Source organism: Blennius ocellaris (assembly GCF_963422515.1).
Source record: "Blennius ocellaris genome assembly, chromosome: 15".
Lineage (NCBI taxonomy): Eukaryota > Metazoa > Chordata > Actinopteri > Blenniiformes > Blenniidae > Blennius > Blennius ocellaris.
In genome coordinates this window covers 19,039,173-19,052,733 of record NC_137664.1, presented here as the reverse complement: position 1 = coordinate 19,052,733, position 13,561 = coordinate 19,039,173, and the positions used below count along the sequence as shown (strand labels likewise).

General features: G+C 46.9%; 1 protein-coding gene across 1 annotated transcript; it reads right to left on the bottom strand.

Annotated features, from left to right (window-relative positions):
• Positions 1–9,812: 9,812 nt before the first annotated feature.
• LOC308140532 (uncharacterized protein) lies at positions 9,813–10,943 on the bottom strand. The gene is made up of 2 exons (XM_080510352.1): positions 10,657–10,943; positions 9,813–10,454 (listed from the first exon to the last, which is right to left on the bottom strand). Exons 1-2 carry the CDS (start codon positions 10,905–10,907, stop codon positions 9,983–9,985), a joined length of 723 nt encoding a protein of 240 aa, XP_080366478.1. The 5' UTR covers positions 10,908–10,943; the 3' UTR covers positions 9,813–9,982.
• Positions 10,944–13,561: the final 2,618 nt, after the last annotated feature.

Below are 13,561 nucleotides of genomic sequence, written 5' to 3'. Positions count from 1 at the left end.
TAAGTTGGTATTCATTAAGTTTATTGATATTTGTGTAAATATCCTGTGTTGATCAGATAAGTATATACTGTATAGTGGCCAGGGATTGATTATTTTCGTCATATTTGTGTAACATGTTCTGTTTTCAGGGACAGGAAGAGGTGTGTGGATGGACTCAAGCGCAGACTCAGAGTTTATTGCAGTATAAGGAATGCCAGGAAACACAGGAGACACAAGGGTGACAAGAGCACTGACAAAGACAACTTAGGGAGAGGGGTTTAAATACACAAGTAAGGGGTGGACAGAGGTGGAGGTGGACATGGAGGTGGACAATAAAAGCTTCTTGTTAGGAGTCACACACTTCGCTCCAGCACCGGATCCTCTCTGGCACTCCTGCAGGCAATCAGCTAATTCTTAAGCCCTGCAGTGAGGTGGGTCCGGTGCCAGAGGATTGTCTATTCTCCAGTCCGTGTGGTTAGTCTCCTGTTGGCTGCTGCCGCAGGTGAGTCGGTGTTGTCCTCCCCGGGGAGTGAGTGTCCTCCCCGGGGTGGTTCCCGTTCCTGTTCCGACGCCAGAGATCCAGAGAGTCCCCCCGGGTTCCGTCCCGGGTCCAAGAAGTCCCGTCCGGGTTCCGTCCCGGTTCCAAGAAGTCCCGTCCGGGTTCCGTCCCGGTTCCAAGAAGTTCCCCCCGGGTCCCGTCCCGGTTCCAAGAAGTTCCCCCCGGGTCCCGTCCCGGTTCCAAGAAGTCCCGTCCGGGTTCCGTCCCGGTTCCAAGAAGTCCCGTCCGGGTTCCGTCCCGGTTCCAAGAAGTTCCCCCCCGGGTCCCGTCCCGGTTCCAAGAAGTTCCCCCCCGGGCCCCGTCCCGGTTCCAAGAGGCCCCCCAGAGACTCCCCGGGTCCCGTCCCGGTTCCAAGAGGCCCCCCAGAGACTCCCCGGGTCCCGTCTCCGTTCCAGCTCCCCTTTCCCTCCCTGCACAATAAAACTTTGACGTTTGCAAACAATTCTCTGTTTTGAGGTCTGCTTCTGGGTTCAAGCCCCACACACCGGCTCCCAGCCGTGACACTTCTAGTTCTAAAAGGTCGCAGGGAAGCCAACCAGGCAAGAGCAGGTCACAGGGATTCTCTGAGCAGTGGTGTGAGGTGAATCTGGTAACTCCGCTGGGTCCATGATTGGTCGGTTCGTTCTGTCAGGGATAGGAGGTGGTGTGCAGATGGACCCAAGAGCAGACTCACAGTTCCATAAAAGCCAGGTTTATTGCAGTCCAGGGAACACGAGGAATTGCAGGAGACACAAGGGCGACGAGAGGGGAGACAAGTTGACGAGGCGAACTGACAGACAACTTAGGGAGAGGGGTTTAAATAGACAAGGGGAGGACACAGGTGGAACACAACAATAGAAGCACACCCAGGGTTCACTCTCAGAGACTCAGGTGCAGACAGAAACACAGCAATCAGGAGTACTCTCATAACACTTTATTAAGGGACGAGGCAAAGAACTCAAAACCAAAATACCAAGGAAAGCAAAACTCTAACGAGACAGAACTAAAGACTACCCAGGTGCTTTATCCAAACAAAACTATAAGGACCCAGCGGGAGACTAAGGGGCACACTGCCCGGAATCAGATTCTTCTTCTCCACCTCTGCAGTCACACAAACAGCAGTGTGGCAGTGGACACACTATTTCCAGCAGTGACGACGCGCTGCCCATCGCTTGTTTTTCTTTTACTAGTGATTTCACTACTGTGACACCAAATGATGTCATAGCCTGACCTGCTCCATGACAATTTCTCTCTCTGTGAAATTCCTTTTCCTTTGTCTTTTATGTCCGAATTTAGCGCCAAATGCCGGCGACCAACAGTGATTGAGATGCAAAAATATGGACAAGGTGCTTTGCATTGACCATTTATGGTAGAAAGCGGGCGTGTTGAGGGTGGGAGATGTGCTACGCAACCTTATAGGTGGATTGTGATTTATAAAAGGAAAGTACATGAAGATGTGCATACGCACAGTTTTATGGATCTGAATTTTTTTGGTGCGTGCCATTTTCAGCTTTTGGGCACATATACATTTCTAGTAGGAATCCTACGCCAGGTTTTTTAAAGGAGGGCCCTGACACCTGTGTTGATAAGGTAAGTTTATCATGTTTAGTGGCCAGTGAACTGCAACCTTATCGTGGTGGGGGAGTTTGAGCACCCGAATGACCCTCGGAGCTATGTTGTCGGGGGGCTTTATGCCCCCCAGTAGGGTCTCCCAAGGCAAACAGGTCCGAGGCGTAAACACTCGGGTAAAGAGAGGGGCAGAGCTGTCAACTGATCACCACCTGGTGGTGAGTTGGATGCGCTGGACTGGGAGGAGGCCGGATAGACTCGGCAGGCCCAAACGTGTTATGAGGATCTGCTGGGAACACCTGGCCGAGCCCTCCGTCCGCGCAGCTTTCAATTCCCACCTCCGGGAGAGCTTCTCACAGATCCCGAGGGAGGTTGGAGACATTGAGTCCGAGTGGACCATGTTCTCCACTTCCATTGTTGAAACTGCTGCTCGGAACTGTGGCCGCAGGGTCTCTGGTACCTGTCGTGGCGGCAACGCCCGAACCCGGTGGTGGAAACCGGAAGTAAGGGATGCCGTCAAGCTGAAGAAGGAGTCCTATCGGGCACTGTTAGCTCATAGAACTCCTGAGGCAATCGACAGGTACCGGCAGGCCAAGTGAGCCGCAGCCCGGGCTGTGGTGGAGGCAAAAACTCGGGTCTGGGAGGAGTTCGGAGAGGCCATGGAGGAGGACTTTCGGTCGGCCTCAAGGAAATTCTGGCAAACCGTCCGGCGCCTTAGGCGGGGGAAGCAGTTCTCCGCCAACACTGTTTACAGTGGAAGTGGGGAGCTGTTGACCTCAACTGGGGATATCGATGGGCGGTGGAAGGAATACTTCGAGGACCTCCTCAATCCCACCACCACGTCTTCCATTGAGGAAGCAGAGACTGGGTTCTCAGAGGTGGACTCGTCCATTACCCAAGCTGAAGTCACCGAGGTTGTTGTGAAGCTCCTCGGTGGCAAGGCACCGGGAGTGGATGAGATTCGCCTAGAGTTCCTTAAGTCTCTGGATGTGCAGGGACTGTCGTGGCTGACTCGTCTCTGCAACATCGCGTGGCGGGCGGGGACAGTACCTCTGGACTGGAAGACCGGGGTGGTGGTCCCTCTTTTCAAGAAGCAGGATCGGAGGGTGTGTTCCAACTATAGAGGGATCACACTCCTCAGCCTCCCCGGGAAAGTCTACTCCAGGGTACTGGAGAGGAGGGTCCGGCCGTTAGTCGAACCTCGGATCCAAGAGGAACAATGCGGTTTTCGTCCTGGTCGTGGAGCACTGGACCAGCTCTATACCCTCTACCAGGTGCTTGAGGGTTCGTGGGAGTTCGCCCAACCAGTCCACATGTGTTTTGTGGATCTGGAGAAGGCGTTCGACCGCGTCCCCCGAGATGTCCTGTGGGGGGTGCTCCGGGAGTATGGACTCCGGGGTCCCTTGTTGAGGGCTGTTCGGTCTTTGTATTCCCGGAGCAGGAGTTTGGTTCGCATTGCCGGCAGTAAGTCGGACCTGTTCCCAGTGCACGTTGGCCTCCGGCAGGGGTGTCCTTTATCACCGGTTCTGTTCATTACTTATATGGACAGAATTTCTAGGCACAGCCGGGGGCCGGAGGGGGTCCAGTTTGGGGACCACAGGATCTCATCTCTGCTATTTGCGGATGATGTGGTTCTGTTGGCCCCATCAAGCCTGGACCTTCAGCGTGCACTGACACGGTTCGCAACTGAGTGTGAAGCAGCTGGGATGAAGATCAGCACCTCTAAATCCGAGGCCATGGTTCTTGACCGGAAAAAGGTGTCTTGCCCCCTCCAGGTCAGTGGAGTGCCCTTGTCCCAAGTGGAGGAGTTCAAGTATCTTGGGGTCTTGTTCACGAGTGGGGGAAAGATGGAGCGTGAGATCGACAGGGAAATCGGTGCAGCGTCTGCAGTTATACGGACGTTGTATCGGTCCGTCGTGGTGAAGAAGGAGCTGAGCCAAAAAGCGAAGCTCTCGATTTACCGGTCGATCTTCGTTCCTACCCTCACCTATGGTCATGAACTATGGGTCATGACCGAAAGAACGAGATCCCGGATGCAAGCGGCTGAAATGAGCTTCCTCCGTAGGGTGGCTGGGCGTACCCTTAGAGATAGGGTGAGGAGCTCAGTCACCAGAGATGAGCTCAGAGTAGATCCGCTTCTCCTCCACATCGAGAGGAGCCAGTTGAGGTGGCTCGGGCACCTATTTCGGATGCCCCCCGGACGCCTCCCTAGGGAGGTGTTCCGGGCATGTCCCTCCGGTAGGAGGCCTCGGGGCAGACCCAGGACACGCTGGAGGGACTATGTCTCTCGGCTGGCCTGGGAAGGCCTTGGGGTGCCACCGGAGGAGCTGGAGGAAGTGTCTGGGGTGAGGGAAGTCTGGGCAACTCTGCTCAGACTGCTGCCTCCGCGACCCGGCCCCGGATAAGCGGTAGTCAATGGATGGATGGATGGAGTGGCCAGTGATTGTTGATTTAGTTCAGTCATATTTGTGTAAAATTGCCTGTGCTGATGAGGAAGTTTAGAATGTTTCATAGCTTGAAGAAAGTGATTGTTCGTTGGGCACCATGGAGGTTCAATGAATAGCATTGTGGCCTCACAGCGAAAGATCCTCAGATTCATCACACTGAATCCGGTTCTTCCTGTGTGGAGTTTTCTCCCCATGGTAGCGTGGGTTTTCTCTGGGTACTCCAGTTTCCTCCCACACTTATGTCGAATTGGCACCAAGATTAATCTAATTTGACTTGATTTGAAACTGCGAATTAAATACAAATTGGGATTGGCTGCACTTTACCTTTCTTACTAGTCCCTGTGTCCATTACCTGTACTAATCTCTATTCATTGCACGGTAAATCATCCATCTTCTCCATGACAACATCTCCAACTTTCAAGTTTCTTGTTGGAGTGAGCCATTTCGGCCTTGTTGCGATCTTGGAATCCAAAATCCATTTGATCTAATCTCATTGATTGTCAGTCCTTCCCTTTGGTGTTGCACTTTCCTGTGGAAACCTTTGGGAACAATCACCAGGTGTTTCAATGTGGAGGAGAACGATGCATATTTGAGCCCTCATCCCACCTTAAGGGTTAGGGTTCTATCACTATCAAGGTAAGTGTCCATTTGAAACAGCTTGCTTTTGTGAGGAAGTACCTTTTCATCTTTGAGCATTGTTACCTAATTTGCATATTCACTTTCTTGTCCTTTAAAATCACACATTAGGTATTTTGTCTTTCTTGTACTGAAGTGTGACCTGTTCTTTTGTCTCTTTTGGCAAAGCGAATGAGTGGAGCTCTGGCTTGAGTGGCTTTATACCATGAAGAAAACTTTGTTAACTTGTCTGATAAACCGCTGTGTTCTGTTTTGAGTGTGCTCAGCCCATGTACCTTTTTAACCGCTGGGTCTCTGAGTGGTACATCTGTGTCAATATGTCCTGCTGGAGGTAAGTCTCTGTCCCAAAGAAACTGTGGCCCTTTGCATTAGTCCGATGTGATGAGCTCACTCGCACTCAAACCTCTTTAATCGACGTCTGCAGGGTTTGGCTCAGAAGGGACATATCTCCACTGCCAGGGGGAGCTGTTGAGCCTTTTCCTTTGAACTCTGTTGGAGATGATGGGTGAAAGCTATGTGCTTCATTACTGATGTCGCCCAAAACTACTTTAGAGTCCGTCCAGAAATACTCATCCACCTGTGACAGTCCAAGTGTACTATGTACACACTCGGCTGCAAACAGCACTGATGCACGCTGAAGGTCCTGGTTCAATAAAGCCCAACAGAACCACATCCTCTACAAAAAGCAAAGATGAGATCCTGTGGTGTCCAAACCAAAGCCCCTCTGGTCCCTGGCTGTGCCTAGAAATTTATGTTCATGTAGGTAATGAACAGAAGCAGTGACAGAGGACATCCCTGCTGGAGGCCAACGTGTACTGTACACACAGTTCAGTATATTTGTACGGTATAGCTGTAAATCATAATAAAAGCAGCTGGAACAGAACAGATGTCCCCATCGACAGCCAGTCAGAGTGCACTCCCGACACTGCAGCTTTACGCACGGCTATCACCGCGCTATTTATGTGCTCACTCTGAAACTAGACTGATTGTTACACACTTTGTCACAATTGATTATCAATCAGTTCTTTCCACCGCTCTGTATCATTTGAAATTGAAAGTTGGACATATGAACATCATGCTGCTGATCCAATTGTAATGTTCTACTAAAGAAACATCTATACCACTGCAGCTTGGCTGTTTATGGTTATGTGGATCAATAAGTCTGATATCTGAAGACATTAAATGTATGGGATGAATCTGGCTTCAATTCTCCACCTCACCATCAGCGCTGCAGGTTCCCCGTCTCCAAAAAGTGCGTGCACAAGGTTCAAAGTTTACGTACCGGTATGCACATTCTCCTGCAAAGTAAATTTTTTGAAATCACAAACTCTTCGCAGGAAGTGGCGTACGCATCTTTCAGGACCCGTTTTGTGCGTTCACAACCTCTATAAATGAGGCCCCTGGACTTTGCAGCAGCTTGCTCACAAGGACATTGTTTCCGAATCCCTATTCTCCACTGCAAATGTCTGGAGAGCCAACAGTGCTTGGAGAATCTGTTCAAGAGATAAGAGAGTTACGTTTTTAACAGAGAAAAACCCAACAAATCCACACGAGCGACTGTGGAAAAGAAAAACTCCCTCTAACAGGAAGAAACCTTTGCAGAAACCAGATTAAAGCGGCGGCTTTCCGCTGGCCGGTTGGGGTGAGAGGATAGAGGAGAGGAAAGGACAGGACAGACAGATAGATTGGGGAGGGTACAGACCCTAGGGGAGGGAAACGGACCCAATTATAATGCAGTATGTAATATTTTTCAAATATAAACCTAAGAAACCAAAACATCAGTCTCCATGTTATTCAGTCTGTGTTTTGCACTAATATACTGACATCTAACATTTAAAATTCACTTCAGTTCTACATGCTGCCCATTTTAATTTGCACTAGTGGACGTATTATAATCCTCTTGGGTCTTTTTTGTCCATCAAAGAGAAGAAGGGATCATGTTCTTTGAATAGTGACGACAGCAGAGCTCATTGTTTCCTCAGATGGGAGGTATTTCCTGAGCTGCTGTTACATTGGGAAGTACCTCCCTGCTTCAGCTCATTCTCTGTCGCTCTCTTTTTCTGGATCCACTTCATTTGTGCAGAGAAATCTATTCAAAGCGCTGCTGTGAAGCCAGACACCCATTTTTTTTTTTTTTTTTTTTTTAATAAAGTTTTCTCAACATGTTTAAAACAGTACATCAGTTGATTGACCCACAGAGCTTGACAAGCTGGTGTCTTCTGCAAGATTTGATTGCACTGGAACAAAACCGGCAACATGAAGGAAACCGGTGATTTGAATGTGCTGCATTGCTGGAGGGAGCGAGAGTGGAAGGAAACTTCCCAGGAATCATCAGGGGTGCAGCATAAAAGTGTGAAGCCTTGTGATTGCAAAGCCTAGCTGATAATAAGCACCAGAGAAACACAAACAGCATGAGTAATTACACCCATTATTCATTCACAAACCGTCGATGTTTGACGGACATATGAAGCCTTAATTCCACTACTTTTGCCAGTGAGGCATGATTCAGATCAAATCACATTCTGAATCACGTGGAGAATTGAAGGCACACTCGTCAAAGTAGAGCAAACTACATTATGATTAAGCCCAGAGGATAGGTAAACAATAATAAAACACACCATCAGTTCTGTATATTGAAGGAAATGTTATTCTGACCAAAGCTAACTGAAACGCATATTTTATCTCTGTTTTATGAAGGAATCACATCGTAAGATGACGGGAGTTTTCCGGGATCAGATTTGAACAGTGGTAAGTCCCCTTTTACATGAAATTTCAAGTGAAAATGCATTTTCGTTTTTGAAAAATTTAATGCAGCCTTTTGAAAACGATGTCTGTTTACCTTTAGTGCCATTCCCCCCCCCCAAAAATCGCCATTTTTATTTCTCCAAGTGCTGTTGACTTGTAATCGTACACCCAAACCCCTCAGACGCTATTCATGTCATGTTTCACGTTGTTTGCCAATCAAAATGTCTGATTTGCAGTCAAATAAGTTTACATGGAGAAGTGAAGCGCTTGCTGATGCTGAACCACAACATTATTTAACAGGCTCGCTTTGCTTTTTGAGTATACTTTGAGGTACCGCTGTAAATATAGTATTTAAAAAAAAAAGAAAAAAAAGAAAAAGAGTATCATTTCACAAGTTTTACCTGAGCTCATTTGGGGCGCTCCACAACTTGGCTGTATTGTGATGCCACAGGCCACATCTGCTAACTTTGTGCCTGGGAATAATTTGCTCCTCAGTGGCCGAACGGAGACTTCAGTAAATGAGCACAGGCCGTCGTTCTCTGAAGGAGCCCTGTTGACAAACAGGTAGCAGCATCTATGGCCTGTTTCTATGGAAATCCCACCGTCCACCTCGTCCCTAACAAGCTGTTAAGACGAATTTCCCTTCAATATTTAACCGTGTTTTCCCCACTGGCCTCTCGTTTATTATTCAACAACAGTTTGTTGCTTTTGCAAACTGCAAACTGAGACCTTGCGTGACATGGTTCTTTATTCCTTATCGTATGTGAGCCCGCTAACGAAGCCTCTGTCTCCATACTAAAAGCCAGTTAATCCAATCTATGCATGCACTCCTGCGTCGTCTCCAAACCGACTGTAAGCCGAGCAAGAAATAAAACATTTGTTACAATTTACTTTAGAGGCAATTACATCAAATGAGAGGATGTGGAGCCAAGATGAATATGGATGTGTTTGTGTTCGGGATGTCATTAATGGGGGGTTTTCATGTGAGAATGTTGTCGAACACATTAAAAATACTCAGAATACTTTGAGGTGGGGCTGTCGTCAATAAATTCCCGCATAATACGTTATAGTCAGTTAATACAAGTGATTGTGCAATCTGTGAGGACGCAAGAGGGGCTTTAGTTTATATTTCTCTGTATTATTTGCCGAGGGAATACCCAGATTTGGCAAACGCAATGATGAAGGAATTGAATTGATTGGAATCAGGCAGGGGGTTAATTGAAATCACATAGCAATTAAATCTTGAAACTATTTAGGAGTGACAGTGGATGGAAAAACTCCACACAGTACTCCACAATTATCCAAATCTGTTGCTGTTCCATAGAAGTCTATAGGAATCTGTGAAGAAGAAAAAGCTGCATATTCTCAATTTTTACTGAGTGTCACATATGTTGGGGATGCACTGGTGCCACTCATTTAAAGGACGAGTACAATATGAATATTAATCTTTAGCTACTTGCTGATACTGGGTTCCAATACGAGTACTTATTAAATGCCATAAAGCAAAAACCATACTCCATATGTAAACTAAGTGTTGCCTCAACCCACTTCTCCACAGCCTTGAAAGCTTCAGTATATTACTGCGTTGACGGTACACATATTGCAGTGCGTAGCGTCTATTGAATTAATGCTCTCTGCTGTAGACTGAGGGACTGAACTCAGTGTGTGTCTCCTGTTAATGAGTGTCTCATCTGCACAACATTGCTGGTCCAAATGTCACTGGTGATTAAGTTGCTGGTGTTGTACAAACTAGTTTTCTAACGAACCCCCCAAAAAATACAAAATTCTGCCACTTTTTTAATGCCAAAAAATGGATAAGGACCAGGATATTTGAGTTATGAGAAGACTCGTAAAGCTTGTAAAGCTAATAGCAACAAATAGATATGAATAATACAGGGAACAGGAAGCATCAAGCTTGAGGGTGAGTGTGTTTCACTGACCAACTAACTCCATATACGTCAAACTAAAGGAGAACTGAACTAAAACATCCTTCCTTGAAAAGCCTTTTCTTCTTGCAAACATTGTGTAGTAAATCCTTTATAACAAGACCACTGGTCCACGGGAGTCTTCAGAGAGAGGAGTGCTCAAACAGGATGACTGTTGACTGGCTGGAGAGGCTGGAGAGCCTGGAGGGCCGGAAAGCCCCGATCCGGGAGTAAACGTCAGCGTCCGAGCAGGCGCCCCATGACAAGTGGGGGCTGGGTGGGGTGGTGTGGATCGCGGGCAGAGGGAGAGGCAAAGCCAGGACCGGTGGGGCAGGTAGTGTCGGCGGGAGAGGGGGCGGAGGGTGGCGAGGTGGAGGGCGCAGGACAGGAGGTGGCAGTGTGGGCAGTGGGAGGGCTGGCGAAGGTGGATCTGGGCTGATGATATCGGATGGTTTTACCGAGGGCTCTGCGATTGAGAGCGGCGGGGCCGCATCCGGGAGAGTCCTGTTCTTGGGTGTTGCGTCCAGCCGAGACGTGGGATGCTTGAGTGTGTAGGCGGAGGTGTGGTAGAAGCTGTAGTACTCCAAGGCGTGCCTTGCCTGAGCCAACCTCAGCCTGCAGAGCACAAGAACAAGTCATCGGTTTCCTCTTACGAATACGGAAGATGCTCCGTATAGGACAACTAAACTGAAAATGCAACTGTTTAAAAATACGGGCCTCCAGAATGTCATGACTTGAAATGTCATGTAAGCGGGTTCTAAGCAAATTCACTTCTCATGTCTCACATCATCCACGAAGACTGGACATGTCCACACACCTGTGTCTCAGCTGCAGGAGTTTGTAGAGCAGCAGCAGGACCAGGGCTCCTGCCAGAGTCACCAGCAGCACCGCCACCCTCACGTCCAAGTTCCCACACGATCTCCCCGCAGGTCCCGCTGAGTTGCAGCTCCCGGGCGGCCGCGGCGTATGCGACTGAGGCGCCTCCACCATTCCTCGATTGGGATTGATGATGGCCCGGACCAGGTGGGGCCGGACTGCATCGGGCCCACCGTCTGGAGGGACCTGCATCGCCGGCGGGGTTTGATTCGGCGACACGGAGCGGAGGGAGTGTGTCGTCAGATGTGAATCAGTCCTCCAATTCTTCCTCCGTGGTGAAAATTCATGGCGGGAAGCTTCTTTCTCCAGAACCTGCAACACAGAACCAAAACTGAACGGAGGTTTTATGATATTACTGAAATGTGAAAGGCCGAGTTTCATCTCGACCAGGTGATAATCCACTTTTCATCTGCTGAGTTTGTTTGGTACTTTTATTTTTGTCAGTTGTTGGTCTTGCTTAAACCTTTTGGTGTATTTGGCAACACTGTTTTCATGACGAGCCACTTGTGACTGCTGTTGTTTGTTTTTGTAACAAAACCACACACGCGTTCACACAAAGAACAGTTCGCTATAAAACCATTAACAATGGCGAGTACATGAACATTCGGTGGACAGACGACCAGGTGAGACTGCAAAGACTATGCTGTGACCTGAAAATATGATGAAATGACAGAAGAGATGCTTCTGCTCTAAACTTCTGTACAACTTTTTGACGAGTCGAGTAGCTTAATTTGTATTAGCCGTTAAAGTTCCGAACGCCTCCTCCCTCCTCCTCCCTCCTCCCATTCAAATACACGGGAAATCCAAAATGTCTCCTCAAAAACAGCCGTGACAGAACACCTTGAACAAGTGGCGACTGCAGCTAAACCGTGACTCTGATCGACAAAACGAGCAGATCAGAAGCACGACAAGAACCTGGCGAACAAGACGATGTAACACATGTGGAGGAAATTCTATAAAAAAATGACCTTTTTGACGAGAGGGAACCATGCTGCCATTTTTTTGTTTTCCGCGATTTCAAGTGACATTTATCATTGAGCCAGATGGAGCCAAATTGTGCGTCAAACAGCGCCTCCTAGTGTCTAAAGTTTACGTCTGACTGCTTCGAAACCCACACAGACTGAAAGACGACAAATTTAATGAAAGTATTTGCCCGAAAACTTTGAATTCTGAGGAGTTGTTTCCAAACTATGTGGATAAAATCCATCCTCTCTCCCACTGTGATGACATCACCAACTGCGGCTGCCTCTGTCAATGTTGCATCATTCACACCCAGGATTGCGCAATACCATGTCCATCAACATGTGACCACTTTGCCTGTATGTCCTGTTTTTTTCCAAATAAAAGCCCAAACCGCCTTCAAAATAAGTCTTTGTTTATCAAAAAATTAACAACGTTGACTTCAAAATGGATACTGAGTGTTTAGCTAGGCTCAGGGTGTGCTGGCTTTCAAAATAAAAGTCCCTGATTTTTTCAAAACAAAAGTGCTTGCTTACCAAAATGACATTAAAAATTGTAGAAATTGATGTTGTGTTGTTAACGAGACTAGGGGTGAGCTGGCATTCAAAGTAAAAGCCCAAACTCCATCAAAATAAAAGTTATTTCAACTATCAACAAGTTGGACTGTTTCAATTTCTCTGCATGTGCACATCCTAATTCCACAACATTCACGAAGTTACCCAGAAATCACTTACTAATTTAACAGACAAGTACTTTGTTACTCTTACTGAAGTAATTTTTAGGATGTTTTGACTTGAGTATCTTTAAGTCCTCTGCTCTCACCACAATAACAGCAGCATCTCTGCTTAACACTGAGCTGATTTTCAAAAGAGTTAAAACAACAGATGCAACAATGCAATACATATTGCAAAACCTTGTACATTAATCTATCATACAACTTCTGCAGCCATTTGGATATCCACACGTAACACCAGAAGTATCACATTCCCTGCTTCAAGTCCAAAGACTTGTGTAAAAATATCAATCAACTCAAGTACAAAAATGAAATCTTGGGACTTAAGTTGAAAATGTTGTTGTTCATAAAATATTGGTTTATAAGGATTTTTTTGCCATTTCTTCTCATGTTTTATACAACGTACCAACTTTTCTGAAAGTGGAGTTTGATATTTCAACATTAGGAACCGTTTTGTTGCCTTTCATGGAAACCTGCTTTTTGCTGCTGTGAATATTGTGCATTTATCAGTGTGATACTTTAGAAAACTTACTAATGATGTGGTATTCAGTGAAGATCAAATAAATCAAAAACACAAACTTACATCGGTCGGGATCAAAACTAGAGATCCAGAACCATCAAACAGTCGGGACTTTCACCTGTTTTACCAAGAATCCAACAAATATATCCATACACTAAGCTATACAAGTAAATTTAAAACTTACGTGACTCAATTGTAACTGCGTTTTCACTGGAAAAACAAATGTACAGAAAGAAAATAAGTGTGGAGCTTTCCAGGACCGACTGCAGAATCCTGAGAAACCCATCAGTGGGAGGAAGCTAATGAAAGCACCAGGAAACTGTGCACTTCCCTAACACACAATGCCAAAATGTGATTGGAGAGGACTTCCTATCCCCATGGTTACAGGAAACTGTTCAAGGATATCTTTTTTTTTTTTTTTTTTTTGGGAAGGGGGGGACTTGAGTCTGGACAAAACACACTGATATGAACACACAGGGTCTGCAGAGGACACTTGGTATTGAAGTATTTGTGCCATGCTCTGAATGTCAGCATAAAGCATCCCAGCTCTAAAAAGGTGAGAAAGAGAAAAAAAAAACACAAGTGACGCATGTCAAAGTCCTGCTTTATGTCAAAGTCCTGCTTTAAGGGAGG

Coding starts and splice junctions, on each gene's coding strand:
- LOC308140532 (XM_080510352.1), bottom strand. CDS start 10,907: ATGCAGGTCCCTCCAGACGGTGGGCCCGATGCAGTCCGGCCCCACCTG. Junction 10,455..10,656: donor CTCCTGCAGCTGAGACACAG/GTGTGTGGACAT, acceptor TGTGCTCTGCAG/GCTGAGGTTGGCTCAGGCAA.